Below are 25,639 nucleotides of genomic sequence, written 5' to 3' on the forward strand. Positions count from 1 at the left end.
ATGGTTAAATTTCTCTAATTTTTTTCAGGGTAGGCAAAATTATACTAGCATTTGGTTGGAGAAGTAGTATTTATATTCATTTTTGGTTCTAGATGGAGAGATGGCAAAAGCTAAGAGCCTAATGCATGGCTCGAAACTTTTTTTAAATGAAATAAATTACAAATGATTATCAGCTAATCTACTTTATCTAGACTTTCTAATACCTTCTATTTTTTAGGCCAGTACCTCCTTACAAAAGCTATTAATTAAACAGGTTACAATAGGAAAATCAAATTTTGTCTGAAATTAAAACACGTGGCAATGAGGAAAGTAAAGAGTAAGAATAAAAATACAACTCTCAAAGTGATAAGAAGTGAACAATGATATTCCCTGGAGATTTGGACCGAAACTTGTATTTTCAATAAGCATGTTAATAATAAGGATGATAGTGAATAACAAGCCACTGAAATCTGCTGACAGTACATACTTAAAATATTTAATTTTGTTAAAAAAATATTGTGCATTTGCAGGGGATTATAAGAAGATATAATAAACCAGGTGATTGAAGAATGCCAAGGTAGATGACATGTAGTGCCAAATGCAACATATTACATACCTAAAGAAACAACTTAAATTGCTTGTACATCCTGATGGATTCTGTAACCTCTTGGGATATTATTTTGGACAACACAATAAAGAAGAGCAATGAACTGTAAGGAAAATACTGCTATAACATGTTAGAAGCAGAGTTAAAAGTGCATATTAAATATTAAATAGAAGGTGATTTTAACCTGGTATCTGTTTCAGAAGTGATGCCCTTTTGAAAAATGGGCAGTTTAATATTTTTATAAAATGAAATAGAACTAAAAGAAAATAAATTCATGAAATAATTTAGAAATCTGTTAAAATGCAAACAGTTGTTAATTTAGATGCAGATGCTTTATTTTATTCTTTTTAGTCAATGTGTAGCTTAGAGCAGAGATGCCAAAAACATCAGTTTCAAAATTTGGGAGGTAGTTTATAAATCTTTATGAGTGAGAACCATAAGAAAGGAGACATTATACAAAGCAGGGAGATATGCAAATATGAAACAGAATAGTGGAAAGATTTAGTGATTTTTCTGAAGGTCACAAAACAATTGAATGACCAGACTGGGAAGGAATTTGGTTCTCCTCCCTTCCAGTCAAACCTCTGAAAATTACCAGATGCTTTATAAATCTTCTTTTACGTAAAAAAATGTAGTAGCAAAAAGCCAGTGGAGTGTTCCTGTTCATAGTTTAGAGACGCTACCTTTAAAAGGTTTTCTTTTAAATACTAACTTGAGTTTTATTGTCAGATGACGAATTTATTAAAAATACCTAGAGGAAAATGTGTATTAAAACATTATAATTTAATTTTGATACAAAATATTGACAGATATTAACAGACTTAATTGTAGACTACAGAGACACAATTTCCATGAGCTAGTTTTGAAAATTGTAGAATCTCTGTACTGACTGGTTAATTTCATGTTTGACAGTAGGTTAAAAAAAGAAACAACTTTTTCTTTCTACTATTGGGGAACTATGAATTACTCTACAAATAACTATGGATTTAATTGGCCTTTTCTTTTAATTTAAATGTGAAGGATTGACATTTACTATATGCTAGTCACATGAAATATATGTGGAATCCTCAAAGATCTCTGAGACAAACAATTTCCAGCTAATCTCCAAAAATAAAAATGCACACTTTTGATAAATTTTTCCTATGCACTATTCTCTCTATATATTCCTTCCTCCACTGAATCAACCAGCATATATTTTTATTACCTAGCTGTCATACTAAAGGCACTGTGTTAGTTATCATGAAGGGGAATAAAAAAGCCAACTCTAATATTCCTGCTGCCAAGTTCAAAGTAAATAAGCCCACCTCGTGGAATCTTAGTCCTCAACCATTAATGAAAATTCCTTTTCTTTGAGGAGCTGATGTACCACTTTGCTAAAGCTTTTCTTAATTTCGGCATTGAGTATGTTGCAATCAGATTACCTTTCGGAATCTTATACATAACTCAGTTTCTCTTATTTCTTTACCTTTGTACAGCCCTTTGGCAATTGTGCACTTTTAATGCTAGATTTTATTAAAACTGATATATGCTGGAAAATATTATTGGTAAAGTATAATTCTTTTGAGGGTACTATGGAATTAGAGATATTAAGAAGGAATCAGGAATTACCTAAATTAGCAAATTGATGACAGAAGTTCGATGATTTGAAAATAGTCAAATTATATATGAGTAATGACTAATATTTAGGGATATGGGCACAGAGTTTGACAAACAGAATCCAGACAGTATCAACACTTAGGTGAGGAATTAAGCACTGGCACAGTAGACTCTGGAAGGGGGTCCTGAAGTAGCATATACCCTAGTACCTGTCTATACAGGCACCACAAACACACCTGAAGAGAAGGTCTTTATTATAAGAACGTTAAAGTTATGGATGTCTGGTATTACTGACCCACCATGAATATCAGAGCAGGCACTCACTCCATTTTACAGTAGGTGAACTGGTAGGAGAATATCTGCTCAAGATAAAATCTAGAGCTAAATCCAAGTCTTCACGGTGAATATTTTCCACAGCAAACTTCAATTTGTCCAAGAACCTTTCAAGGAAATCCTGTTTAATTTGGCACCTGACAGACAGACCCAAATAGAACTAATCATGAATTTGACAAGATTTCAAATTGCAAGATGACTATTCACACTGCTGTATTCTATCGAAGCCACAATTAGGTAAGCAGTTCAAAGTGACTGAGCTTCATAGTAGTATAATATTTAGATCAAAATCAGTGGTAAATGATCACTATATCCTCAAAAGTTAAACATGTCCCAGTGGTGTCCGAATAAGGATTGTTCATAAAATTTTAAACATTCAGTTCTATATTTCTTTGAGAGTATTTCTTTAAAATTAACTTTTTCTTCACTAACAAGTAAAATAATTTTATTGAAAATTCTGAATATGTTCACTAATGAAAATGCAATGGACCCAAAGTTATACAATGCTTGTTTTATAGCTATTCCTTAAAATAATCTTCATGTGAAATTTAAGTGATATTGACATTTACAAAGAACAATCTTAAAATTATAAGTATCATAAAACTCCCTTGTATGCTATTCTTTTCCATCATGCCCACCTGTATGGAAATTTTTTTGATAAGAAACAGGAAAAACATCTATTTTAATAAGAATACTTATACAAAGGAAATATTTGATGTCTTTTTTTAAAATTCCAATTTCAACGTACTTGTGTTAATTTTAATCAATAAATAGAGAAGAATGATATTTTAAAGATCTGGCTATTTTCTATTATCTTTAGGCTAAACTAAAAACTAGCCATTTGTTAACTGAAATATGAAATAGTGTTTTATAGTAATTTTAAAATTAAATTCTGTATTTCAGTTTATAACTTGTCTGAGAAAATAATATATTTCTGTATCTAAGCTTTTTAAAATTCCTCTCTATGTATGTACATTGCACTCAACTTTATATGATGAGTATATTCAATGATTTTGGAGAGACTAGTTTCATTGAAATAGGCCCAGGTTATTGTAGCACCTCATTAATATTATAAAATTGAGCTCATTACTTTTTTTCCCTTCAAAGCTACTCCTCATCCTATTTCCCCTACTTCTGTGAATGGTCCAAACTTCCTCCCTTGCTCACACACCGAGACAACTCTCTTTCACACTCTGTCACAAACAAATCCCTCAATCTTATCATGCCAACCAGAAGTCTATTTGTCTTTCATCATTTTCTGGACCCTTCCTTTTCTCCCCATCCCAAATTCTCCTACCCTTATTCAGGCATCCATAGACTGTTTCCTGGACTATTCTGGCTTCCCTGTCTTTGATATCTCTGTCTTAAAATATATCATTCAGACTAATGCCAGACTTTTTCTATGTAATCACTGCCTAATTTAAAAAGGAAAACTGAAAATAAAATGCAAAAGAAAACCAATTATCAACAGTATCAACTCCTAAATGCCTTTTTCAAGGCATTTAGGGCATTTAAATCAACTCTCCAGACTCCCTGAATAGCAAAATCTGGTGACCACTTATTCCTGCAACAATTGCAAGGGGGTTGCCACTCTAGAAAGATACAGCAGGATGACTGAGAGGGTGATTCAGGAGCAAAATACCCCCAAGAGTCAATCAAGGGCAGTCATTTAAATTAGTTCTATGACTCTGGATAAGTCACAGGCCACTTCTGTTCCTCTTCTCCTTTACCTATTGTGACCACATTCTTGAGTTATTCTGCAGGAATTAAGTTAAATTAGAAAGGGAATAAGAAAATGCTGTGGAGAGCCAGGGAAATATGTCTATACGCAAGCACTTGTGGAATCAAGACTGACACGGGTTTCCGTCATGACCTACTGGTTTATAAATTCCTTGGAGACTACGAATCTTTAGGAGGATGCTATCTCTTCACACAGTAGACTCTCAGACCATGTCTGCTAATTTAACAGGAGGGAAAGGGAATGTGACAAATGTGCCAGACTGTTTAAAGGTGAAACAATCTGCATGGATGGAACAAACGCCAGTCATTTCTTGTCTTTAAATCAACTTGACTGAGGTATAATTTAAGTCTAAAATGCCCCAGTTCGAAGTGTACGGTTCAGGGGGGTTGACAAATGCATACACCCATATTAACACCATCCCTCTCAAGATACAGAAGATTCCCACTACCCCACCATTTTCTTTTGGGCTTCCCTTCCTCATGTCAACAGTCACCATCCACCCAATCTCAGGCAACCACTAGTCTGCTTTATGTCACGATGGATTAGTTTGGCCTGCCAGTTGTTTCCAATTTTTAAATTAGAATTGTTTCTCTCTTCCAACCTGTACAATCTGTTTCTATATAACCAACTCACATATAGTGACATGCTAAAGGAAAAGTATACACCATATAGCCAGTTGCTCTGAGAGTGAGGGCTGGGGGTAAGGTTAACTTTAGTAGCAAATGGAAAGCAGAACTTTTTATTTCCACAGCTGTTTAATTTTAGAAACTTTTTCGTTGTTGTTTGTGCTTTAGTTAGTTATTTTAAGCACAATATTAAAGGCAAGAAAGACTATATCCTTATTTTATACTCTGAAACCCTGAGTTCTGACCAGACAAAAACTGAGTACTGGTAATATCCCATTCAAGGACTCAAGTCTCCTGCCTATTTCTTGGCCCATTGCTCTCTATGGAAAACATTGGTAAATAAAAGAACGCTGTGTCCTGAGAAAATATTAGTAAATAAAAGAACCCTGTGTCCTGAGAATTAGGTTGCAGGGAAGGATCCCTAAAACCCATTTAATTCTGGATTCTCTCTCAGGAGAGACGCTCCATGGGTCTCTGGAGAGTTTTGGCTATCGCGCACCGGCTCTGGGGAGGCGCTGCGGGTGCTGAGCCTGGGGTCGCAGTGAGCCCTCCGAGGGTCTGCGGGGTTGGTAAAGCCCCGAGGCTGGAGCGGAGCCCGGGCGGCCTGGGGGCAGGGGCCAGAGGCCGGACGTGGCCAGCAGACTCGGGGCTTGACACACGCACTCACACACAAAAGAGGCCGGAAAGTGTCCAGAGGAAGGCAGCGCGTCACAGGGGATGGAGCCGGGACCCTGCCGCCCCCGCCCAGCCTGGTCCGGGCACAAGGCCCCGCACACCCAGACGCGCTCACCGCCACCGCCACCTCCGCGGCTGCCGCCAATGAAACTCCTCCCGCTCCTAGGTGAGTGTCAGCGCCCCTGTTCACCCGGGATCCGTGGAGGGTCCAGTCCCTCGTCCGGGAAGGAGGAACTCCCTTGCCAAGGGGATTTGGCAAACCCTTCAAGAGAAGAGGAGTATTTCTCAGGATGTTTTTTCTCCTTGGCCTTTCAACTTTGGATTTCAGTATTCAGGGCCCAGTGACCAAGTCCTCTTGTTATTCCTACTGGAAACATCTCCGAAGTTCCCAAAGTCTCCGTCCTTGACTTTTCTTCTGTCCTCACCCCTCCCCAAAGAAACTTGTCAAATCCAAACCAGTAACACTGGTGGGAAGCTTCCCTGCTTATTACGGGGATTGCCAGCTCGGGCCCTAGCTTCATTTAAAATACCATTTTGTTGATGCTGTGGAGAGAGATAATAAATCTAATCTTTGAAGGCGAGTTAATTGTGATTTAGACAGTATATATTGTCCTGTGTGAGGCTGGAATTTAGAATTGAATGCTCAACAATCTCTTGGTACTAGATAAGAATAATTTATCTCAAATGACTGTTTTCAGAACAATAACTTGCATGAGTCATAACTGTTCATCCCCAAACAGGCTTCTGCTGAGAGGGCCTGGAACAACAATTTAAAAAGAATATGCTAGGTTTTTCCTTATCTTTTCCTAGCAGTCCACAAAATACTATTCTCAACTGTGTTTTCAATAACTCTGAAATCAAGTCTTGTTGTCTTAAATGCTTCAACCGGGTTGGTCATTTTTGTGTGATGTTACATTTTCTGAAGATCAGTCTTTGACTTGTAGTTTGAGTTTTGCTCTTCCTTAGTGGAAGAAAATATAAATGAAATATCATTATGGAAAAGGCAGAATTAAAAATGATCCTTAGAAGAGAGCAAAAGTATGCATAGATGTTAAGTTGCCTTACGTCTGACATTACCACAAATTTGAATTTGAAAGAAACCGAATAGGGGTTTACTTTGATTTCTGCACAGTCCTTCCCAGAGGAGGAAAATGCTTTGCAATCATGCAGAATTACCTTTAACAGTGGCTCACTCAGGGCCAAGGTGATATTGGGTCAATCTGGTGGTATGATGTGGTAATGCTGTTTTTATTATTAAACTAGGCTATCTTCTACATTTTAGCTTTCTTGACATTTACTTGATAAAGATTAAGATTGATGAAAAGTCTGAATTTTTAAATTTACTTACTCTTGTGCTGTTATTTAGCTAAACGGTCCTTTGAGAAAAATTTAAATATTCATTTATCTAAATGGAAAGAAAAAAAGTATTAAAAATTTTAATAGAAAAGAATATAATAGGCCATCAGTATTACTGCTGGGAAAATATCATTACATATTTATTGTGCTCTAATGGGGCAGGGTTTTTTTTTCTTTCTTTTTGAAAAGGTGTGTTTCTTCATTTTATTTAGTGGGCTTTTCCACTTTGCTGGATTGTACCTATACTCAAAATTGCACCAAGGCACTTTGTCTCCCAAATGCGAAATGTGAAATACGGAATGGAGCTGAAGCCTGCTATTGCAACATGGGATTTTCAGGAAATGGTGTCACAATTTGTGAAGGTAAACAAACTTTATTGCCTCTTTTGGATTGTATTGTCAAAACCAATTCTCAGAAATGATCACTTTTCCTTCACCCTGTAATTTACTTGTTCTGTGTTATTCTGTTTGTACTTCCCATGTCAAAATTAACACTTGATTATTGATTCTTGATGGCTTGATCTTGTATCTTTGGTGTGGCTACTGCCAATTATAGGAGAGACAAATGAAGCTGGCAAACTCTTAAGTTGCTGAATCTGAGTTTGCTCCCAAAGATATCTTTGGGATATCTTTGGGAGCAAAAACAATGTTCTTGAAGCCCAGCCGATATTGGTGTGTTTTGCTGTCAGACACTTTCTTGAGTACTTGACTACATGAATTTGGGGATCATCTTAAGGGATTTAAAGTTTTTCTTCTTCGAACCTTGAGGGTAAGAAATGGTAAAAGGGGAAGAGACAGAGAAATGGAGAGAGGGAAGGGAAGCGTAAAGAAAATATATGAAAAAAACATTCTTTTCTGTAAAGTATATTCTGTTCATAGAACTTAGACTAGAGGCTAGAGCTAGAATGCTAGAAAGGAACCTTCTAGAGTGCAATTTAGCCCACTGAAGTGCCAAACAGAACATCTGATCATCAATTTTATGTCATTTCTTATCTGTAGTCTCTACTACAGCCATTCTCCATCCCCCTAATCTTTTTTAATTCTCTTTTATTTTCAGCTGAAGCTAGTTTTATTTGGGTCAGCAGACCAACATTCTGTGAGAAGAAAGTTCCAAGTCATATAAATTAGTTTTAAAATATAATTAAATGGCAAGTTAAAATTAGAACTGTGTGGTATTATACTCCTACATGTATTTAAGACAACATGGACTTTTTCTAATTAAGCCAGGATATTGTAGATTGTTAATATTGCATGTGTTTGCTTATAGCATAAACGAGTTGTATCTCGTGTTTCAATTTGATAGGCTCTTAAAAAAAGATGAAACATGCTGCATAGAAGACCAAGCCCCATCATAATTGGTTTAATGTTTAAAAATGTAGCGCAAAGCTACAGTTCCTTAATGGTGCATTAGATCAGGCATATCTGCCTGTACAAAGTGCTGGAACTTGTAATAAACTATTCTACAGATGCCACAAAATTCTTTTCATAAATAATCTTAGATTTTTATTGCATGTTTAATTAAATGGCATAAGGAAAGCTGATAGTTAAGTGACCTTCAAAATATTGCATCAAACATATTAGAGTGCTTTTCTGCTAATCGTTGCAAATTGTACCAGAGTACTTCATAAGAAATTTTGCCTTTTTGCTGTTTAGATGCTTTTCACTATCATAATTACCATCATTAACATCAATAATTTTTCACTATTTGGACTTTCAGAATCCAATCAGATTATAATCATATTTTTAATGATTTCTTTGTAAAAACACGTCTTCCATTATCCAATGCAGTTTTTATCCCCTGCTGCCTAAATCAATAACCAGCTGAAAAGCATAAAATATATTTCTTAGGGAAAGAAAGTACTTTAGGTCCTTTTGGCCTGCAATTTCTTTTCACACAGAACACAATTTGTAATTAGAATTTTTTTTTTCTTTTCAAATCATGTTGATGTTTGCTTAAATCTTCTCTTCTTCCTGTTTGAAGAATGTTACACATTCTTTTATTTTAATATTTACTATTTGAGGTTTATAATATCCTCTAAAAACTGTATAAACAGTGGCTTTCATCTTTTCTCACCTTTTGTTGATTCACTGATGGATTTTTGACAGATGTTTTTGGAACATATACTGAACATGCTCTTTAGAACGAACCTTAAAACATGTGTTTTCAACTGCTAAATTGTTTTTATTCTCTTTTTTGGTTTGAAGACTCTTTTGTTGGCTTTTTCATCTCCAAAAATTCTCAACTTACCCCATCTTTAACGGAGATTGGTGCCAGGTCAATAAGAAATGACTGGCCAGGACATAGAATACACCTATGTCCTGAGGATTAAAAGTAATTTTCTTTTTCATATCATTGTTATAATCATCATAAGATTTTTGACTCCTTCAGAGATGTAGCAGCTAAATGTTATGGTAATAAGCCAACTTTACTAAATGTATTTTATTCCATGAGTTAGTTTTGAACAAGTTATTTGGAGCATGGACTCTATAATCTCGTAGAAGTAAGTTTACCAGTGTGCTGAGTCTGCTTCATCCAATCATCTAATCATACATATTGAGCACTTTTATTATCATCATCGTCAGAATTGATAGTCTCTACTGTTTACTAAGTCCAAGATATTAATTAGCACAACATTCTTATGCACTATTATTCCTCCAGTTTTATCCATGGGGCAGTTGAATCTCAGAGAGGTTAATTGAATTGCCCAAATGATGCAATAAATAAGAAGTGGAGCCAAGATTTGAGCCAAATTCTGTCTGATCCCAAAGCCTGTGCTTTTAATCAAAAGGTTGACCGTAAGCGTTCTGTGTGAGTCAGGGCTCTCTAGAGAAACAGAACCAACAGGAGAGTTCTGTAAATATGAGATTTATAAAGGTGTCTCACACAACCATGGGAATCGGAGTCCAAAATCTGTAGGGCAGGCTGTGAAGCTGGCATCTCTGAGGAAGGTCTGAATGAACTCCACAGGAGAGGTACACTGGCTGAAGAAACAGTGAGAAAGTTTCTCTCCTCACTTAAAAGTCCAGAATTGGGGTGGGCCATGGTGGCTCAGCAGGCAAGAATGCTTGCCAGCCATGCTGGAGGACCGGGGTTTGATTCCTGGTGCCTGCCCATGTTAAAAAAAAAGTCCAGAATTGATGGGATACCCTCATTTGTGGGAGGAGTGCCTTAGTTGATCGCAGATGTAATCAGCTACAGGCTGCAATCAAATGACTGATATTTTAATACACCAACCTTCCAGTTTATCAACCAGCTACGAAATATCCTTGCAGCAAAGGTCAGGTCAGGGTTTGCCTGACCAGACAACTGGGCATCGTCACTTGGTCAAATTGACACCATAATCTAACCATCACAGCTCTGACTAACAGGCAGCGCTATGCCCTTGGATTGAAATGAAAATAAGAAAGCAGTCTTGATTTCTGTCTAGTGGGACAGAAATATAATAGTGATTATTATTATGCAATATTATAAAGGCCATAAATATAAGTCTATTTGAGATGCACAAACAACTTTAGGAAAATCTTCCACGTGGAGGTGACATTTAAGATAAGAATTAAAGAATAAATAGGATTTATTAAAATTGATAAATGGCAAAGAATTCAGTCCAAAGGAATCAGTAGTAACAAAGGGCTAGATGTGCTTCTTAAGGATGGCCAGTTATTTCATTCTAGATATGTATTACAGGTTGTATCAGCTGAGGGTTTAGTGAGAATTAAGTCAGAATGACAGGGTTATGGGCTTTATTCTGTTATATGATAATTTTGTGTATTACAAAATGACCCTGTTAGGCAGTGTATAAGAATGGTTTAGCAAAGATCAATCTATAACAGTTACTTTACCTAACCTATGAAAACAATAGTACAGGCATACCTCATTTCATTGTACTTTATTGTACTTTGCAAATATTGCATTTTTTGCAAATTGAAGATTTAGAGTAATCCTGCATCGATCAAAACTATTGGTGCCATTTTTTCAACAGTACGTGCTCATTTTGAGTTTCTTTGTCACATTTGGGTCATTCTCACACTATTTCAAATGTTTTATTATTATTATATCTGTTATAAAAAATATAATAAAAATGTAAACAGATGTGCTGCCATCCAGATTTTGTTATGGTGAACGTATTAGTTAGGGTTCTCTAAAGAAACAGAATCAACAGGGAACACTCGCAAATATAAAATTTATAAAAGTGTCTCACATGACCGTGGGAACGCAGAGTCCAAAATCCGCAGAGCAGGCTGTGAAGCCGACGATTCCAATGGAGGGTCTGGACGAACATCACAGGAGAGGCTCACCAGCTGAAGCAAGAAGAGAGCGTGTCTCTTCTAAATCCTCCTTAAAAGGCTTCCAGTGATTAGATTGAGCATCACTCATTGCAGAAGACACTCCCTTTGGCTGATTACAAATGGAATCAGCTGTGGATGCAGCTGACGTGATCATGATCTAATTCTATGAAATGTCCTCTTGCAACAGACAGGCCAGCACTTGCCCAACCAGATAAACAGGCACCACCACTTGGCCAAGTTGACACATGAACCTGACCATGGACAGTGATCTATGATCAATGATGTTTGATGATACTATTGTAATTGTTTTGGGGCACCATGAACATCCCCATATAAGAACAGCAAACGTAATCAATAAATGTGTGTGTTCTCACTGCTCCAATGACCTGTTATTCTCCCATCTCTCTGCCTCCCCTCAGATCTCTCTGTTCCCTGAGACACAATAATTTTGAAATTTGACTAATTAATAACCTTATCATGACATCTAAGTGTTCAAGTGAAAGTAAGAGTTCACATCTCTTACTTTAAATCGTAAAAGCTAGAAATGATTAAGTTTAGTGAGGAAGACATCAAAAGCCAAGATAGGCCCAATGCTAAGTAAGCATCTTACATCAGTTAGCCAAGGTGTGAATACAAACGAAAAGTTCTTGAAGGAAATTAAAATTACTACTCGCATGAACACAAGAATAATAAGAAAATGAAATAGCCTTACTGGGGATATGGAGAAAGTTTTAGTGGTCTGAATAGAAGATCAAACAGCCACAAAATTCCCTTAAACCATAGCCTAATCCAGAGAATGGCCCTAACTCTCTTCAATTCCATTAAGGCTGAGAGAGGTGAGGAAGCCTCAGAAGAAATATCTGAAGCTAGCAGAGGTTAGTTCATGAAGTTTAGGAAGAAAAGCCATTTCCGTAGCATAACTGTGCAAGGTGAAACATCAGGTGCTAATGTAGAAGCTGCAGCAAGTCATTTGAAGATCTAGCTAACTGCACTGATGACGGTGACTCCTCTAAACAATAGATTATCAGTGTCGACGAAACAAGCCTTCTATTGGAAGAAGATGCCATCTAGGACTTTCTTAGCTAGAGAAGAGAAGTCACTGCCTGTCTTCAAAGGACAGGTTGATGCTCTTACTAGCAGCGAATGCATCTGGTGACTTTAATTGAAAGCCAGTGTTCATTTGTCATTCCAAAAATCCTAAAGCCCTTAGAAATTATGCTAAATCTACTCTGCCTATGCTCTATAAATGGAACAACAAAATCTGGATGACAGCACATCTGTTTATAACATGTTTTACTAAATATTTTAAGCCCACTGTTGGAAACTGCTCAGAAAAAAAGATTGCTTTCAAAATATTACTGCTCATTGACTACACACCTGATCACCCACTCTGATGGAGAGGGACAGCAAAATGAATGTTATTTACAAACCTGCTCACGCAGCATCTATTCTTCAGCCTGTGGATCAAGGAATAATTTTGAAATTCATATCTTCTTCTTTAAGAAATACATTTTATAAAGCAATAGCTGCCATAGGTAGTGATTCCTCTGATAAATCTGGGCAAAGTAAATTGACAATCTTCTGAAAACAATTTGTCATTCTGATGCCATTAAAAATATTGTGATTCATGGAAGGAAGTCAAAATATCAGCATTCACAGGATGTTAGAAGAAGTTGATTCCGACCCTCATGGCTGACTCTGAGGGGTTCAAGATTTCAAAGGAAGAACTAACTGCAGATAGGGTAGAAATACCAAGAGAACTAGAATTGGGAGTGGAAGTAACTGCAGATGTGACTGAATTGCTGCAATCTTATGATAAAACTTTAACAAATGAGGTGTTGCTTCTTATGGATGAGCCAAGAAAAAGGTTTCTTGAGATGGAATCTCCTTCTGATGACGATACTATGAACATTGTTGAAATGACAACAAAAAAGTATGTATTACATAAATTTAGTTGATAAACTAGTGGCAGAGTTTAAGAGGATTGACTCCAATTTTGAAAGTTCTGTTATGGATAAAATGCTATCAAACAGCATCACATGCCACAAAGAAATCTATCATGAGAGGAAGAGTCAATCAATGTGGAAAACTTTGTTTTTTCTTATTTTAAGAAATTGCCACAGTCACCCCTACCTTCAGCAAACAGCACCCTACTCAGGCAGCAACCACTGACATCAAGGCCAGACCCTCCACCAGCAAAAAGATTACGTTTGCTGAAGACTCAGATGATGGTTAGCATTTTTTAGCAATGAAGTATCTTTAATTAAGGAATATGCATTGCTTTTTTTCTACATAATGCTATTGTACACTTAATATGCTACAGTATAGTATAAACATAGCTTTATATGCTCTTGGAAACCAAAAATTCATATGACTTGTCTTATTGTGATATTTATTTGATTGTGGTACTCCAGAACTGAACCCACAATATGTCTGAAGTATAGACGTACTTCTTAATTGTACAATGCATGTTCATTTATGTCAATTTTATACACAATATCTTTAATTTTCATAGAAACTTTTCAAATTATTTATAAATACCTGTAATAACTAACATCGACTGAGCTCCCTGTTAAGCTGAGAGAAGTGGGACTCTGAAAGCTTAAGTGAATTTCCTAGTGTCATCTATCTAAGTGACGAAGTAGGGTTGTTACAAATGTCAGAATATATTAGTCACCTAAAATAATAATTAGTGTAGTACAGATTTTTAAACAAACTTGGTTAAACAGTATCTTTTAATAGAAATTCATTTATTAGCTTAACAGCTTTATTGAGTTGTTAATGGGAAATTATTTATGGACATGACTTAATACTGATGCTAGAGGCTATTTTGAAGAAGGAGATGTAAAAGTTCATGTAGAAGTTTGGGGTACATGCAAAAGCTGTTGAAATTGCTGATGATGTTCAAACCTAAAGCTTAGATATTTTCTTTTAAAAAAGATGTATTACTATGCAACTCCTTATGCTTCTCATCACACTTCTGGTTGGCTTCTGGTGCAGAATTTTGATAAATACAGGGAGTGAGAAATCCCCCCAATTCTCAGGTCATTAGGCAGGTGTTTAAAAAAAAGAAGAAGGAGGGAAGATTGGAAGGGTATTGAGAGAATCTTTGTGTACATCTAAAGTGATACTCCCTGAGCTGGAATAGATTGAGCTGTGAGAAATGAAAAGCATGAAAAGGGGAAGGAAGCTATGCAGTGTGAGGGTGAGTGGAAGAGATAGGGCACTTTTCTTTCTTACTCTCACACAAATTCATTAGTGTTGCTGTCTACTTGGGAGTTTCATGGAATCAAAATAGGTAGGAGAATATTACCCCAGGTAAGTATAGAAAGGATCACCAAGGCTGTATTACAGTTTATATTACAATTTATAAGTGTGTTCAACAGTCTTTTCATGACTTAGTATATGACTACTATGAAACAATACCACAAGTACGTTTTGGAAAATAATGAAATCTTGGTGCCTGGCCTCAAGGAGATATATTCTACATTTAAAAAGCAGTTTTTAATCAATATCTAATGTTCATATATGTGCTTGTAAAATTCAACCAGTTGAATGTTACGGTAAACTAGAGAGCAGTATGAACATGGCAAAGGTAGAGAAGAGAAGGTCATACTATTTAAGGAGTCAGGAAGAAAAAACAGCCTGTGGATTCAGTGAGTTGTACTTAACATGTTCTTTCCCAAGAATGAAAACTAATGTGGGAGGACTATTAATTAAAGTAATCCACTGTCTGGTTTCTGCCTGGGCTAACCTGTGAGGGCTGAGGATATATGATTGCTTCTCTAACAGGTCGTTCTGTAGTCATAAAGAGGATACCCCACAAAATGAGCAAACCAATAATCATGAACAGATGCAAATCATACAAAATGTGTGTGTATTCATGTCATGTTTTTGTACACATTGGTTAACGATTAGCTATACTGCATAAACTGTATCTTACTCGTAAGAAGTGCACTTTTAAATCTTTAGTGAGATAAGAATGTTCATAATAGAAATGTGAAGAGAAAAATAACTCTGTCCTTCTTTCTGTTGTTTCCATGGTATTTCATATTGAACTATGAAAGATAGAGCTAGAGATAAATGTGTGTTTAGCTTTCGTAAGGTGTAACTATAAGGTACTATGAATGATTTTTAGAAGCACACATGCTGGAATCACGTGCGCTAATGGGTATCACCCATTTCTCATTCAATTCAGTGTTTTGTAAGGTTTTTTTTTTGTTATTACTGTAATGCTTCCATTACTAGAATTTTGCTAAACTCTTAGTTTATAATTACAATATACATGTATGTATACACTATGTATATATAATGTGTGTGCGTATATATATATACGTATACACACACATAACCTTAATGGCTATGAGATTTTCAAAGTGGATTTAATTTTCAGAAACAGCTAAGAGAAATTTGCAACGAAATCTGATGGGTAACTTGGATTATTAATGGCCAAAATGATTTTTTTAAATGACGGAAAGATGTTTATGTTAATAAAGTAATGTAAGGTAAATTTTCTTGCGTGAGTAACATGGAATAAAAGCAATTTGAAATATTTTTTAAATGTTTTGAGTAATGGCACGATCACTGGAATACATTTACTGATTTTCAATTGTTACTTGCTATTCAGATGCATATGTTCTGTTATTTGTTTAAAGATAGGAACACTACTTTCATGCATCATCTCATGCACATTACCTGTTCTTTAGGACTCTTCTTCTAAAGGATACGGTTCATGTTTCTACCTCCAAATGTATCAGAGATGACCTAGCACATTGCTGAAATAGATTCTAAGTGTATACCAGCTTATTTAGAAATATGTTCTTAAGGTAATTAATAATGAGAGTATTTTATAAAATAATCATTACAATTTATTAAAATAATTTCATGAAAATATATCAGTGCATTCTGAAAAATAGACCAAGTATTTTCTTACATGATAAAAAATCATAAATACCTTTGAAAAATAACTGAGAAACAAAACCACTTGCTTTAGCAATTGCCATATTCATTATTTTTCTTTCATATGTGGAATCTATTATAGTTTTGAAATTTGAGAGAATGGTATCCTTAATTACTTAGGAGTGTAACAGTGCATCTCTGTTACCCCCCGCCCCCAAAAGGCCCATCAGCTCAGTTTTAATATGTCCTGGTGAATTAAACAATCTAATTACTAAAGTTAGTCTGTTTATTCAGTGAGACAGTCTAGAAAAATGGGGAAATCTGAACTTCACAAATTATCTTTAAATTATATGAATATGTGAAACTTCTGTGAAGTTACATCCAAAATGCAAAGAGGAACAAAACTGCCTGGTTCAGTTGCCTCTAGAGAGGCTATCTTTTTCAGCAGCTTCTAAATGTTACCTCTTTTATTTTAAGGCTTCAAACTGGCCTCTTTAGAAAACCCATTTTCAGGTCTCATCAGACAATGTCAATGGAAGTTCATCTGCAACTTTTCTTGTTCATTTATCTTTATTACATTTTTGTGGTATTGGAACTTAGGTATAAAAGTTGACAGGTAGTCTGGGTTGGCATTTTCTTTCCCCCCCTTTTTTTTCACTCCAACTCTCAAAGAGAAGTAGCTTTTGATTTTTAAGTAATAGCTAAAGAATAATTGAAGCACTGGAAATATAAATCTTGATAATATTGAACATATCTTACTGATGTGAAATATATGTTATAAGAAATCCTTGGGAAAGCAAATGTAAACTAAATAGTATTCTTTGTACTCCAGAGAAATCTCCTAGGAAACTGAATACCATGACAAACTTGAAAAAGTATGAACTGTTACGTGCTTTTAGATAGTTATACCTAGGATTTAAGTGAGGCACATATGTTCGTGGAATTTCTTGAATTGAGTGGAAAATGCAAAATATTTAAGACATGCTAATCTAAATTAACCCAAAGTTTACATTCCAGGATGTGTGAGATTTGTGAACTTCATCCAAATAAATAAATACCTGTGCCAATTTCAGAAAACCTTTTCCTTGTACTAGAAATATGGCCTTTATCCTCTGTTCACGAGAAGGGTACACACTAAAGAAAACAAAATGTATTTCAAAAATTAGGTACAACTTCCTCTAAAATATCCACTCTGCAAGATTGCAAATACCTTCATTGCAGAATTTGCCATAGAAAGAGAAAAATAAAATAATAAACCATTACAAAAACTTCCTTTTAGCTAATGTTTTATTTTGAAAGGAGGAAAAACAAAGAGCTTGGGTCATTTGTTTTGCTGACAGCTTATCATTTTTAAAACCAAAAATTTCTCTGAATAGCCTTGTCAGTTTTCATTTTTCTAGACTAAGTTTCAAGAAACTTCTTTTTTCAAATCATCTTCCCATGTTTATTAAGGGAAATTATGAGAATCACTGAGATGTAAATTAATAAATATCTTGAGTGCTTAAAGAAGAGTTTAATGTGCATGTATGAATTTTATTTTCCCCAATAATCAGTAATGAAAAAGTGTGAAAATTTTGCTTCAGATAGGAACCTAACTACTTTTTAATCATGTTTAATCCAGTACTATCTAGATGGATTCATTGCAAGTTAAAACCAGAAAAGTACTATCAGGTAACTAATAACACAGAGAATTAAATCAAAATAGTAAAAACAAATGCACAGCTGCTCAGTTCTCCTTTCAACATTCAAAAAGTTATTCAAAATTCTGTATTAAATCAATTCTAAGTAAGACGTCTCAAGGTAAATTTTTCATTTATACACAAAAAAATACAATTTGAGTTGACTGTATTAGAATGTTGATTTTTTTCCAAGTGTTGCATATCAATTTTTGTTTTTGCTTCATGATGAAACATCAATTCATAAAGTTTATATAAATATGTGTCACATAATGTGTGTTGATGATAAGGTGTTATTAGCAATAATAATTGGGATATTGTTTTTCTACAGTTTGTTTTCATTCTGCATGCAAAATGAACATGGTGGCTGTACCATTTTATCTTTTCAATTGGGAGCTGCTAAAAAATTAAAATTGAGCACTACATATGGAACTTTCTTTCATTTTAATATCTGCTAATATCAGGAAAAAGACATGTAGAAAAGAGAGCAAAGGAATAATGGAGGCAGCATTTCCAATACCACAAAAAATAACTAGAATCCCAGGTTTTTGCCTTATTATTATTATTATTATTATTATTGATAATAGCTTAAGGTTGCAAACTTTATTTTGCAAAACTGGTAACAGTTTCTTTGTTCTGGGAGTGTCAGTTATCTATAGTCCCAGTTTCATGAGGCATGAGTGCTTCTTGTGAATTTATGAATTTAATCCTCACAACTCTCTAAAATAGGCTAGTATCCCCATTTTACAGATTATGTGATTTTCCCTGAGAAAGCAAATTAAAAAAAATAGATTTCCTCTGTGAAGTAGGTCTGCAAATCAGGAAATTAAAACTCAGAGAAATAAAAAATCAATTATTTTGGCAGTACCCCTCCCCACTAAAATCTACTTTCTTCCCTTACTACATTATCAAAGCAATTGGTTAAAAGGCAGAATAATATACAGTATGTATATTTAAGATATCTTTAGAAAGTAAAATATATTTACAGGTTTTAATATGTTGATCAAATTCATACAACAGGTACAAGTGGTTAACTCTTTTCTCTCCCACTCGCTCAGTGAATTGACCATACAATTAGGAAATCAGAGGGAGTACATAAGAAGTCCATAAATGAAAACAAACTTCCCTAAGAAGACACTGCTACCACAAAAGGGGGCACAGGCTGTGCACACACAGGAGAAGTTACAATAGAGCGGGGCTTTTCCTTGCAGTGGTGGTGTCCTCACCCACTTCTCAACAAGGGAGTAGAAGCCCAGGAGAGTGGTTGGAACGTTGTTTTCCAAAGACCACACGGTTGGAGCTCCCTTGTCCCATGGATATTTGACCCAGATCAAGCCAAGAAATCGCTCTCAATGGAAATGTTGTCTTTTGCCTGAAAGGAAGTCTTGAGAGAAAAAATTCCTACGCTAATACAGAAATCCTTTTATTTTGGCATTTGAGAGAACAATAACACCTTTCTGCTCTCCACCTATGCTACCTGCAGTAAGGCCTGAAAATTGCTGTGCCTCATCCACATGTACCAAGAACTCTGAACTCTCTCATGCTCAAAAGAGGTTGCAGTGGTGGGCAGGCAAACTGGGGCCGATAATAACCAATCATGTTTTTAAATTAACTTGTACAGAAACCTGGCCATTGGAGAAAATCCAATAAAACAAACAGCAATGAGTAAATCAAACAATTAGCCTGGAAACAGATACTCTTAGGAAGAGAAAATAAGTAGAGACAAAAATTCCAATGTATTTTTTGTCTCTACCCTCAAGTAGAGTCCGGAAAATGTTGCATCTAAAAATAATCATAATAATCATCATCATAGGCTTCTATGTATAGGAGAGCTACTGCATGACAAAAATAGTTTCTTCTTCAACATATCATAAAATCTTTGCGTTGCTCAATCCCCTGCAACCCTTCCCTCCCCTCATTCTTATCTTCTTGAGCAAAAGCTTATTACTATCAAAACAATAAGCTGCTAACACTACCAGTAATCCGGTATTTAAAATGCAATATTTAAAAACCAACAATAGATTGAGGCTCAAGTCTCTTATTCGTGGGTTTCTGCTCCTGCCTGGAGGGTCAGGACACAGAATAGGGAAGCTACAAATATCAAATTTATTTACAGATCAGTGGCAGATGCTCCGGGACTGCAATTATCAAGTTATTTTTTAGCTCATCAGCTGAATACAGTCCCCCCTTTTATAATAACCCGATTTCTGTCTCTTTGCAAACTTTTCCTTTATCTATGCCCAGATCTCCTAAACGCCTCCTCTGATTTTTCTTGAAGGTGAAACCAGGTAGTCAATGTGCTTTCTGACCTGACAACATGATTTACCTATTTTTATATTAAAATATTAATATAAGGATGGAGTCTCCCCCAACCTGGCAGTGGGGAATAGTGAGAACTTGTGCTCCATTTGATTAAACTCAAACTTTGTTTTTTACTCTCGTAAATTTTGTGGTTATAATATTGTGATTACATATGCAGTTTCCTCGCTAACGCCTCCTTTTCCCCACTGATTTACTGAATTGACTGGTTGTTCCTACCAGACAAACTTAACATAATTTTCTCTTCCAATAAAAAGCATTTACATTTTGATTACTTTCAAATGAATCAAAATCAAATGGAAAATATGAGAATAAAACTGAGAAACATCGAGGGTCAAACATGGAGCAGCTAATAATATCCATCCAACAGACATCTTAATAAAGAAGGATCAGACAAGACTTGAGCAGAGGAAATAATAAAAGAAACAAGATAATTACCCAGAGCTTATAACAGACAAAAATCTCCACTTTAAAAGAGTCTGCTAATGCCCACCCATCTCCTCCAGAATATGTGTGTGCCTCCACTTTTGATTTTTTAAGGCTTAAAGAACATCAGTTGACAGCTTGTTATAAATGAGGAGTGTAGTTTACTTTCTGACCTTTTACATTTTGCATTTATACATTTAAGTTGTTTGTTCATTATCTTCCTGTCTTTATATTGTAATGAAATGCAGTGTCTTCCTTGGTACCACGCTGCTCCATTTCTCAGTGAAAATCTACCCAAAGCTTAGGGACCCAGTGACAGAACTGGCTTCTCAAAAGGACATTTGGGTGACTTATCAGCAGAAGGTTCAACAGATTCCAGGCAGCCAAAAACGCAGATGGACAGTACAAGAAATGTTTCTATCAATCCTTTATAGCCATTTGAAATTCCCATTTGTATGTCCTTCTGCTTTTATATAACTCTACCCTTTTCCTGTGACTATTCCTGGCAGAAGGAAGGGGGGAAATATTAGAAATCCTGTGATTTATCTCATCATCTTAAAAATAAAACAATATCTGTATCGGCACTTTACCATCCACTTTCCCATTACTGGATGCCTCACATGTATTTATGCCTCCACAAATAAGAGCCAACACAGCACATTGGAATCCTGCTAGAATGCCATGCCCTGGTGTCTAGACTCTCTGATCACACATCCCAGTATTCTTGTGCTAAGGTGTCCAAACTTGTTAAATATATTCTAGTCCTTTAAACCTGGGATTATCTTGGCAAATCACAAAAAGTCATTGGAGCCTCAGTTTTTCTGTGAAATGAAAACATTAGACAAGGATTAATAACCCTCAAAGCTCCAAAATTCTTTGATTCTGTTATTTTGAGTCATTTATTTGAATGGTGATCAATTGCCAGTTCAACTCCAAAAAGGGTAAAAGATAGGGATTTGGACTTATTTAAAATGTGAAAGCAAAGCATAAGAAATCTGTTTACCATTTCCAAGTGCACTTTGCACTGTGCTACACTGTTCCTTTTAACTCTGTTTTCTGCTTTGACATGACAAGTGCAGGGGACACTTTCATCTATTCCTTGCACTCCCATCCTACCCACTCATGACCGCGACATATCATGACACAGTTTCCTGTTGAGCCGGGATGTGTCTTCAGATTTCTTCTACTATTACCAGGAAGATGCTGCAAATCAATTCAGGTTGGCATATGAATGAAACCTATTTCCCATTATTTCTCTGAAACTTCTTCCCTTTGAAGGAATTTAAGAATCAATCTTCCTCACGCTGTCCCATATTACAGGGCTGAAAAGCAAGATATTAAATATAATATCGTAGGTGAGACAAGCACTATATCTAGGTCATTTGAGCCAATAAAACCAATCAGGAAGGTTAGAAAACTATGACTGTGATATTTTCCTCTGCACCGGAGTTTAGACACTGTTCATTTTCTAAGTACCATGTAACTAATATTTGAAATAATGCCACGTAATTAAACTTATCCTTATATTGCAATTCCAAGAGAGCATTGATGAGTGAGTGTCTATGGACAGGGACAGTGAGAATAGAATTGATTGGAGGGGTTGAAAAGGAATCTACAGCCCAATTTCTTCATTCTGAGGAAGTCATATATTGTCAAGTGTTTTAGTTTCCTAGGTTGCTCAAGCAAATACCATGCGCTGGTTTATCTTAAACAATGGGCGTTTATCAACCTCATGGTTTTGAAGCTAAAAGAATGTCCAAATCTAGGCATTGGTGTCATAAAGGTGATGCTTTCTCCCTGAGTCTGTGGATTTGAGGGGTGGCTGTCTTTAACTTGTCATATGGCAAGGCACATGGTGTCTTCTCCTCATCTTTCCCTTCTTAGCTGGTTCTCTTGTTGTTCAACTTTTGCTTCCTTCCCCTATGGCTTTCTCTTTTTATCTGTCACAGTTTCATTCTGCTTATAGTAATAGGATTAAGATCCATCCTGGGACACAACTTAACTAAAGTGACCTCATCAAAAGGTCTTACTTACAATGGGTTCACACCCACAGGAAAGGATTAAGTTTAAGAACCTGTTTTTCTGGGTACATATCACGCCAAACGTCTCAAGAATGCCTTTGCATCAGGCAAAATAAATAGGACAAGATCATTAATTGTGTATGTGCTCAAGGGAAAACTAGATTAAGTGGCACTTTCTATGCTGGGGATGTTATTAGCTTAGAACAACTGTTCAAAAACCTATTCACATGTTATATTCTTTGCAATGTTTTTTCTAATTCCAATCAGTTGTTTGGTTTTTCAGAGCTTGGTTTTTCATATTATCTAGTAATTTCATTTTATTTTATTGATATATAGTACCAGAACAAGTTTTGATAGGTCTGCCAGATGTCCAATAGTGACTCGGTACTGTCAATTCTGATTACTCTTTGAAGACACTGATGGTTCTTATTCTTGATTGTATCCCTGGAAAATACCAATATACCTGAGATCCTATCTGTATAATCCTATGGGTTCTGATTGTTTGGTGTCCCATTTTTATGCATTCTTGCCTAGCCTGAATTTTAATGACCTTGTGAATAGTATTCCTGCTTGCTTGAATCAAGTATCTGATTTGATTGAATTTTACATCTTGTATAAACCTGATATCACAAGATCACTTAGATATAATCCCAACTCCAAGTATTTTTGCTGTAAATAAAGAGTATCAGTGGTAACCAAGTGGAAAATTTGCATACTTGGTCAAAATAAGCACCATAAGCTTTACATTGATTTCCTCCATAATCTCTTTGTTTTCCTGCTTACATCTGTGTGATCAATACAGCAAGACTGAATTTTCAGTTTTCATGAACTTATTTACTACTGTTTTGAGCATTTTCATGAATTAGGTTAGGAAGCTGTATATCCTGCAGAATGTTTAGTTGCAGTATTGATGCTAATATCTTGTGACTCTCTTCAGAGAGTCCCAAAGTCAGTTTGACTACCTAATTCCTTCTGATTCTTGTTGATCAAAAAGTGGCTTCTTCTGAGTAAAATAATAATAATAACAATAATAATAATAAATAAGGATAAGAGATAACTGAATGATGGGGGAGGTAAAGGGTGAAAATTGGGTAGATTGAAATGCTGTGGGTCGGTGTGGGGAGAGTGGCGGGATGGGATGGGTGAGTTCTTTTTTTTTTCTTTTTGTTTCTTTTTCTGGAGTAATGCAAATATTCTCGGGGTAATCACGGTGATGAGTGTGTGGCTGTGTGCTGTAAAATATGGTTGGACAGTATGTGTTTGGATATTTTGCACTAGAAATTTTTTTTTTTAACTGCCTTCTTCACAGTGGTAGAATGCTCACCTTCCATGCATGAGACCCAGGTTTGATTCCGGGACCATGCACCAAAAAAAAAAAAAAAAAAAAATTGCCTTCTTCACATAAATCTTGGGAAGTGTGAAGACATCAAAACCGAAAATTTTCCTTCTAATCATGCACTTTGACAGTACTTTCTTAAATTATCCATAATACATGTCTTCTTCCTTCCAATGTCCATTCTTTATAAATAAAGTTTTACACAGAACTGAATTTTTTCTTCGGCTAATTATCTAAGCTGAGGTTTTATTTTTTACATTAATTGGTACAATGTAAATAACTTTCACTAAAACTGATTTTATATTTTTATTACCATGCTCTAAAATTAATTAAGATAGAGTTAATGATTGAATTTGGAGGAAATAAAATATTCTTGTTATCTATGACTTTATGTTATGAGAATCTTTATACTCCCATATTAAAGATTATGAAGAAAATATTGTCTTCATGCACAAGAGTTCATTTAATTTAAAAATGTGTTTAAACCCTTAATAAAATATAATTAATTTTCTTGCTCTAGGAAAGATTCTTTTCATTCTGTTTCATAGTACTGAAATAATCCAAAAGATTGCATGTTTAGGAGATTTGGGAAACTAAACATATTATCTCTGATAATTTTCTACTTCCTACCTGCCTGAAATGTGATATACTTTCTGTTCTTATCAACCATCACACATCAAATTGATCCCAAGGATTTGTTGTTATAGCAGATTTGAATAATTTGTCAGCCAGTTGTATGAAAAATACCTCTGTGTAGTATATATTGTACAGCATTTGTATAGCTATATCAAATATTTGGAATGTTAAAATCAGCAGAACATACTTTTCTGGCATGAAAATTGTGACTTTTTGAATATTCAGATATTAAGCAGATTATTGAAATATTTCCATTTCCTGAACTATTTCAGTCCATTCTCTTTGAGCATAATTGAAGGATGCCAAAGGTGTAGTTTCAAGTATGGTTGTTAGTAGAGAGAGAATGAGAATGTTAGAGGGGAAAATCTGTTCAGGGGAATTGAAAAATAAGGAAAGAACTCCAACACCTGAATGTAATAGATGATAGTATTTTATATTCAAGTCAAGCAGTTTTCATTAAAATGATAATTATCTTGATTGTCTGGTCAATCAAGCTCAATACCCACAAAATCTTTTACATGGAATTTACTGCAAGGTAATACTATTTTCCATATAAACATGATTTTTCTCCAGTCTTTCTTTCATCTTTATCATTTGTATTGCCAAAAAATCAGATTAGTATACAGTTTCATGAATTCTTTTATAGTGTTTACAAGTTCCGAAATAAATTGCTGGAAGACAGAATGTCAGAACTGTTCAAACCCTGTACTTATTTTAGGGAGGAAATTAACTCTTTGGTCCTTTATTTGCCATGGAAAGAGATAATGACTTTCTCTAGTAAGATTAGGATCTAACCAAACACTGTAGGCTAAATATAGCATACAAAGCTTTATGCCATTTGTGAAAATGCTATCAGGGAGAAAACCCAGTGACTGAGTTTCTGCACTGTATTTTTTAGGTACACAGATTTAATTTAGAGATTATGGTTTGAAAATAAAATTTACTGTATGAGTGTTTTTGGCTGATAAGAAATTGATTTTGAGACCTTGGTACCCATTAATTGAAATATCTGACAAAGTGTCTTGACTAGGTTAAAGGTACCATACATACTTGGAAACATATTATTCCTTCACCTTGAACTTGCAGGTTAATCACTTTGTTACCATTATGAGGAAGGAAACTATGTT

General features: G+C 35.3%; 1 protein-coding gene across 3 annotated transcripts in view; it reads left to right on the top strand.

The window, feature by feature from the left end:
- The first annotated feature begins 5,610 nt into the window (after positions 1-5,610).
- The window catches only part of ADGRL4 (adhesion G protein-coupled receptor L4), a 99,405-nt gene continuing 79,376 nt past the window's right edge, over positions 5,611-25,639 (top strand). For 2 of the 3 annotated variants that reach the window (XM_077120508.1, XM_077120509.1), the window contains exons 1-2: positions 5,611-5,723; positions 7,126-7,275. In XM_077120508.1, coding sequence (XP_076976623.1) covers positions 5,702-5,723; positions 7,126-7,275 — 172 coding nt within the window. In that variant the 5' untranslated portion in view covers positions 5,611-5,701. Of the gene's footprint in view, positions 5,724-7,102; positions 7,276-25,639 lie in introns of all 3 variants that reach the window. The other variant, XM_077120510.1, reaches the window with a different exon arrangement.

This window comes from Tamandua tetradactyla, chromosome 11 (genome assembly GCF_023851605.1).
Source record: "Tamandua tetradactyla isolate mTamTet1 chromosome 11, mTamTet1.pri, whole genome shotgun sequence".
NCBI lineage: Eukaryota > Metazoa > Chordata > Mammalia > Pilosa > Myrmecophagidae > Tamandua > Tamandua tetradactyla.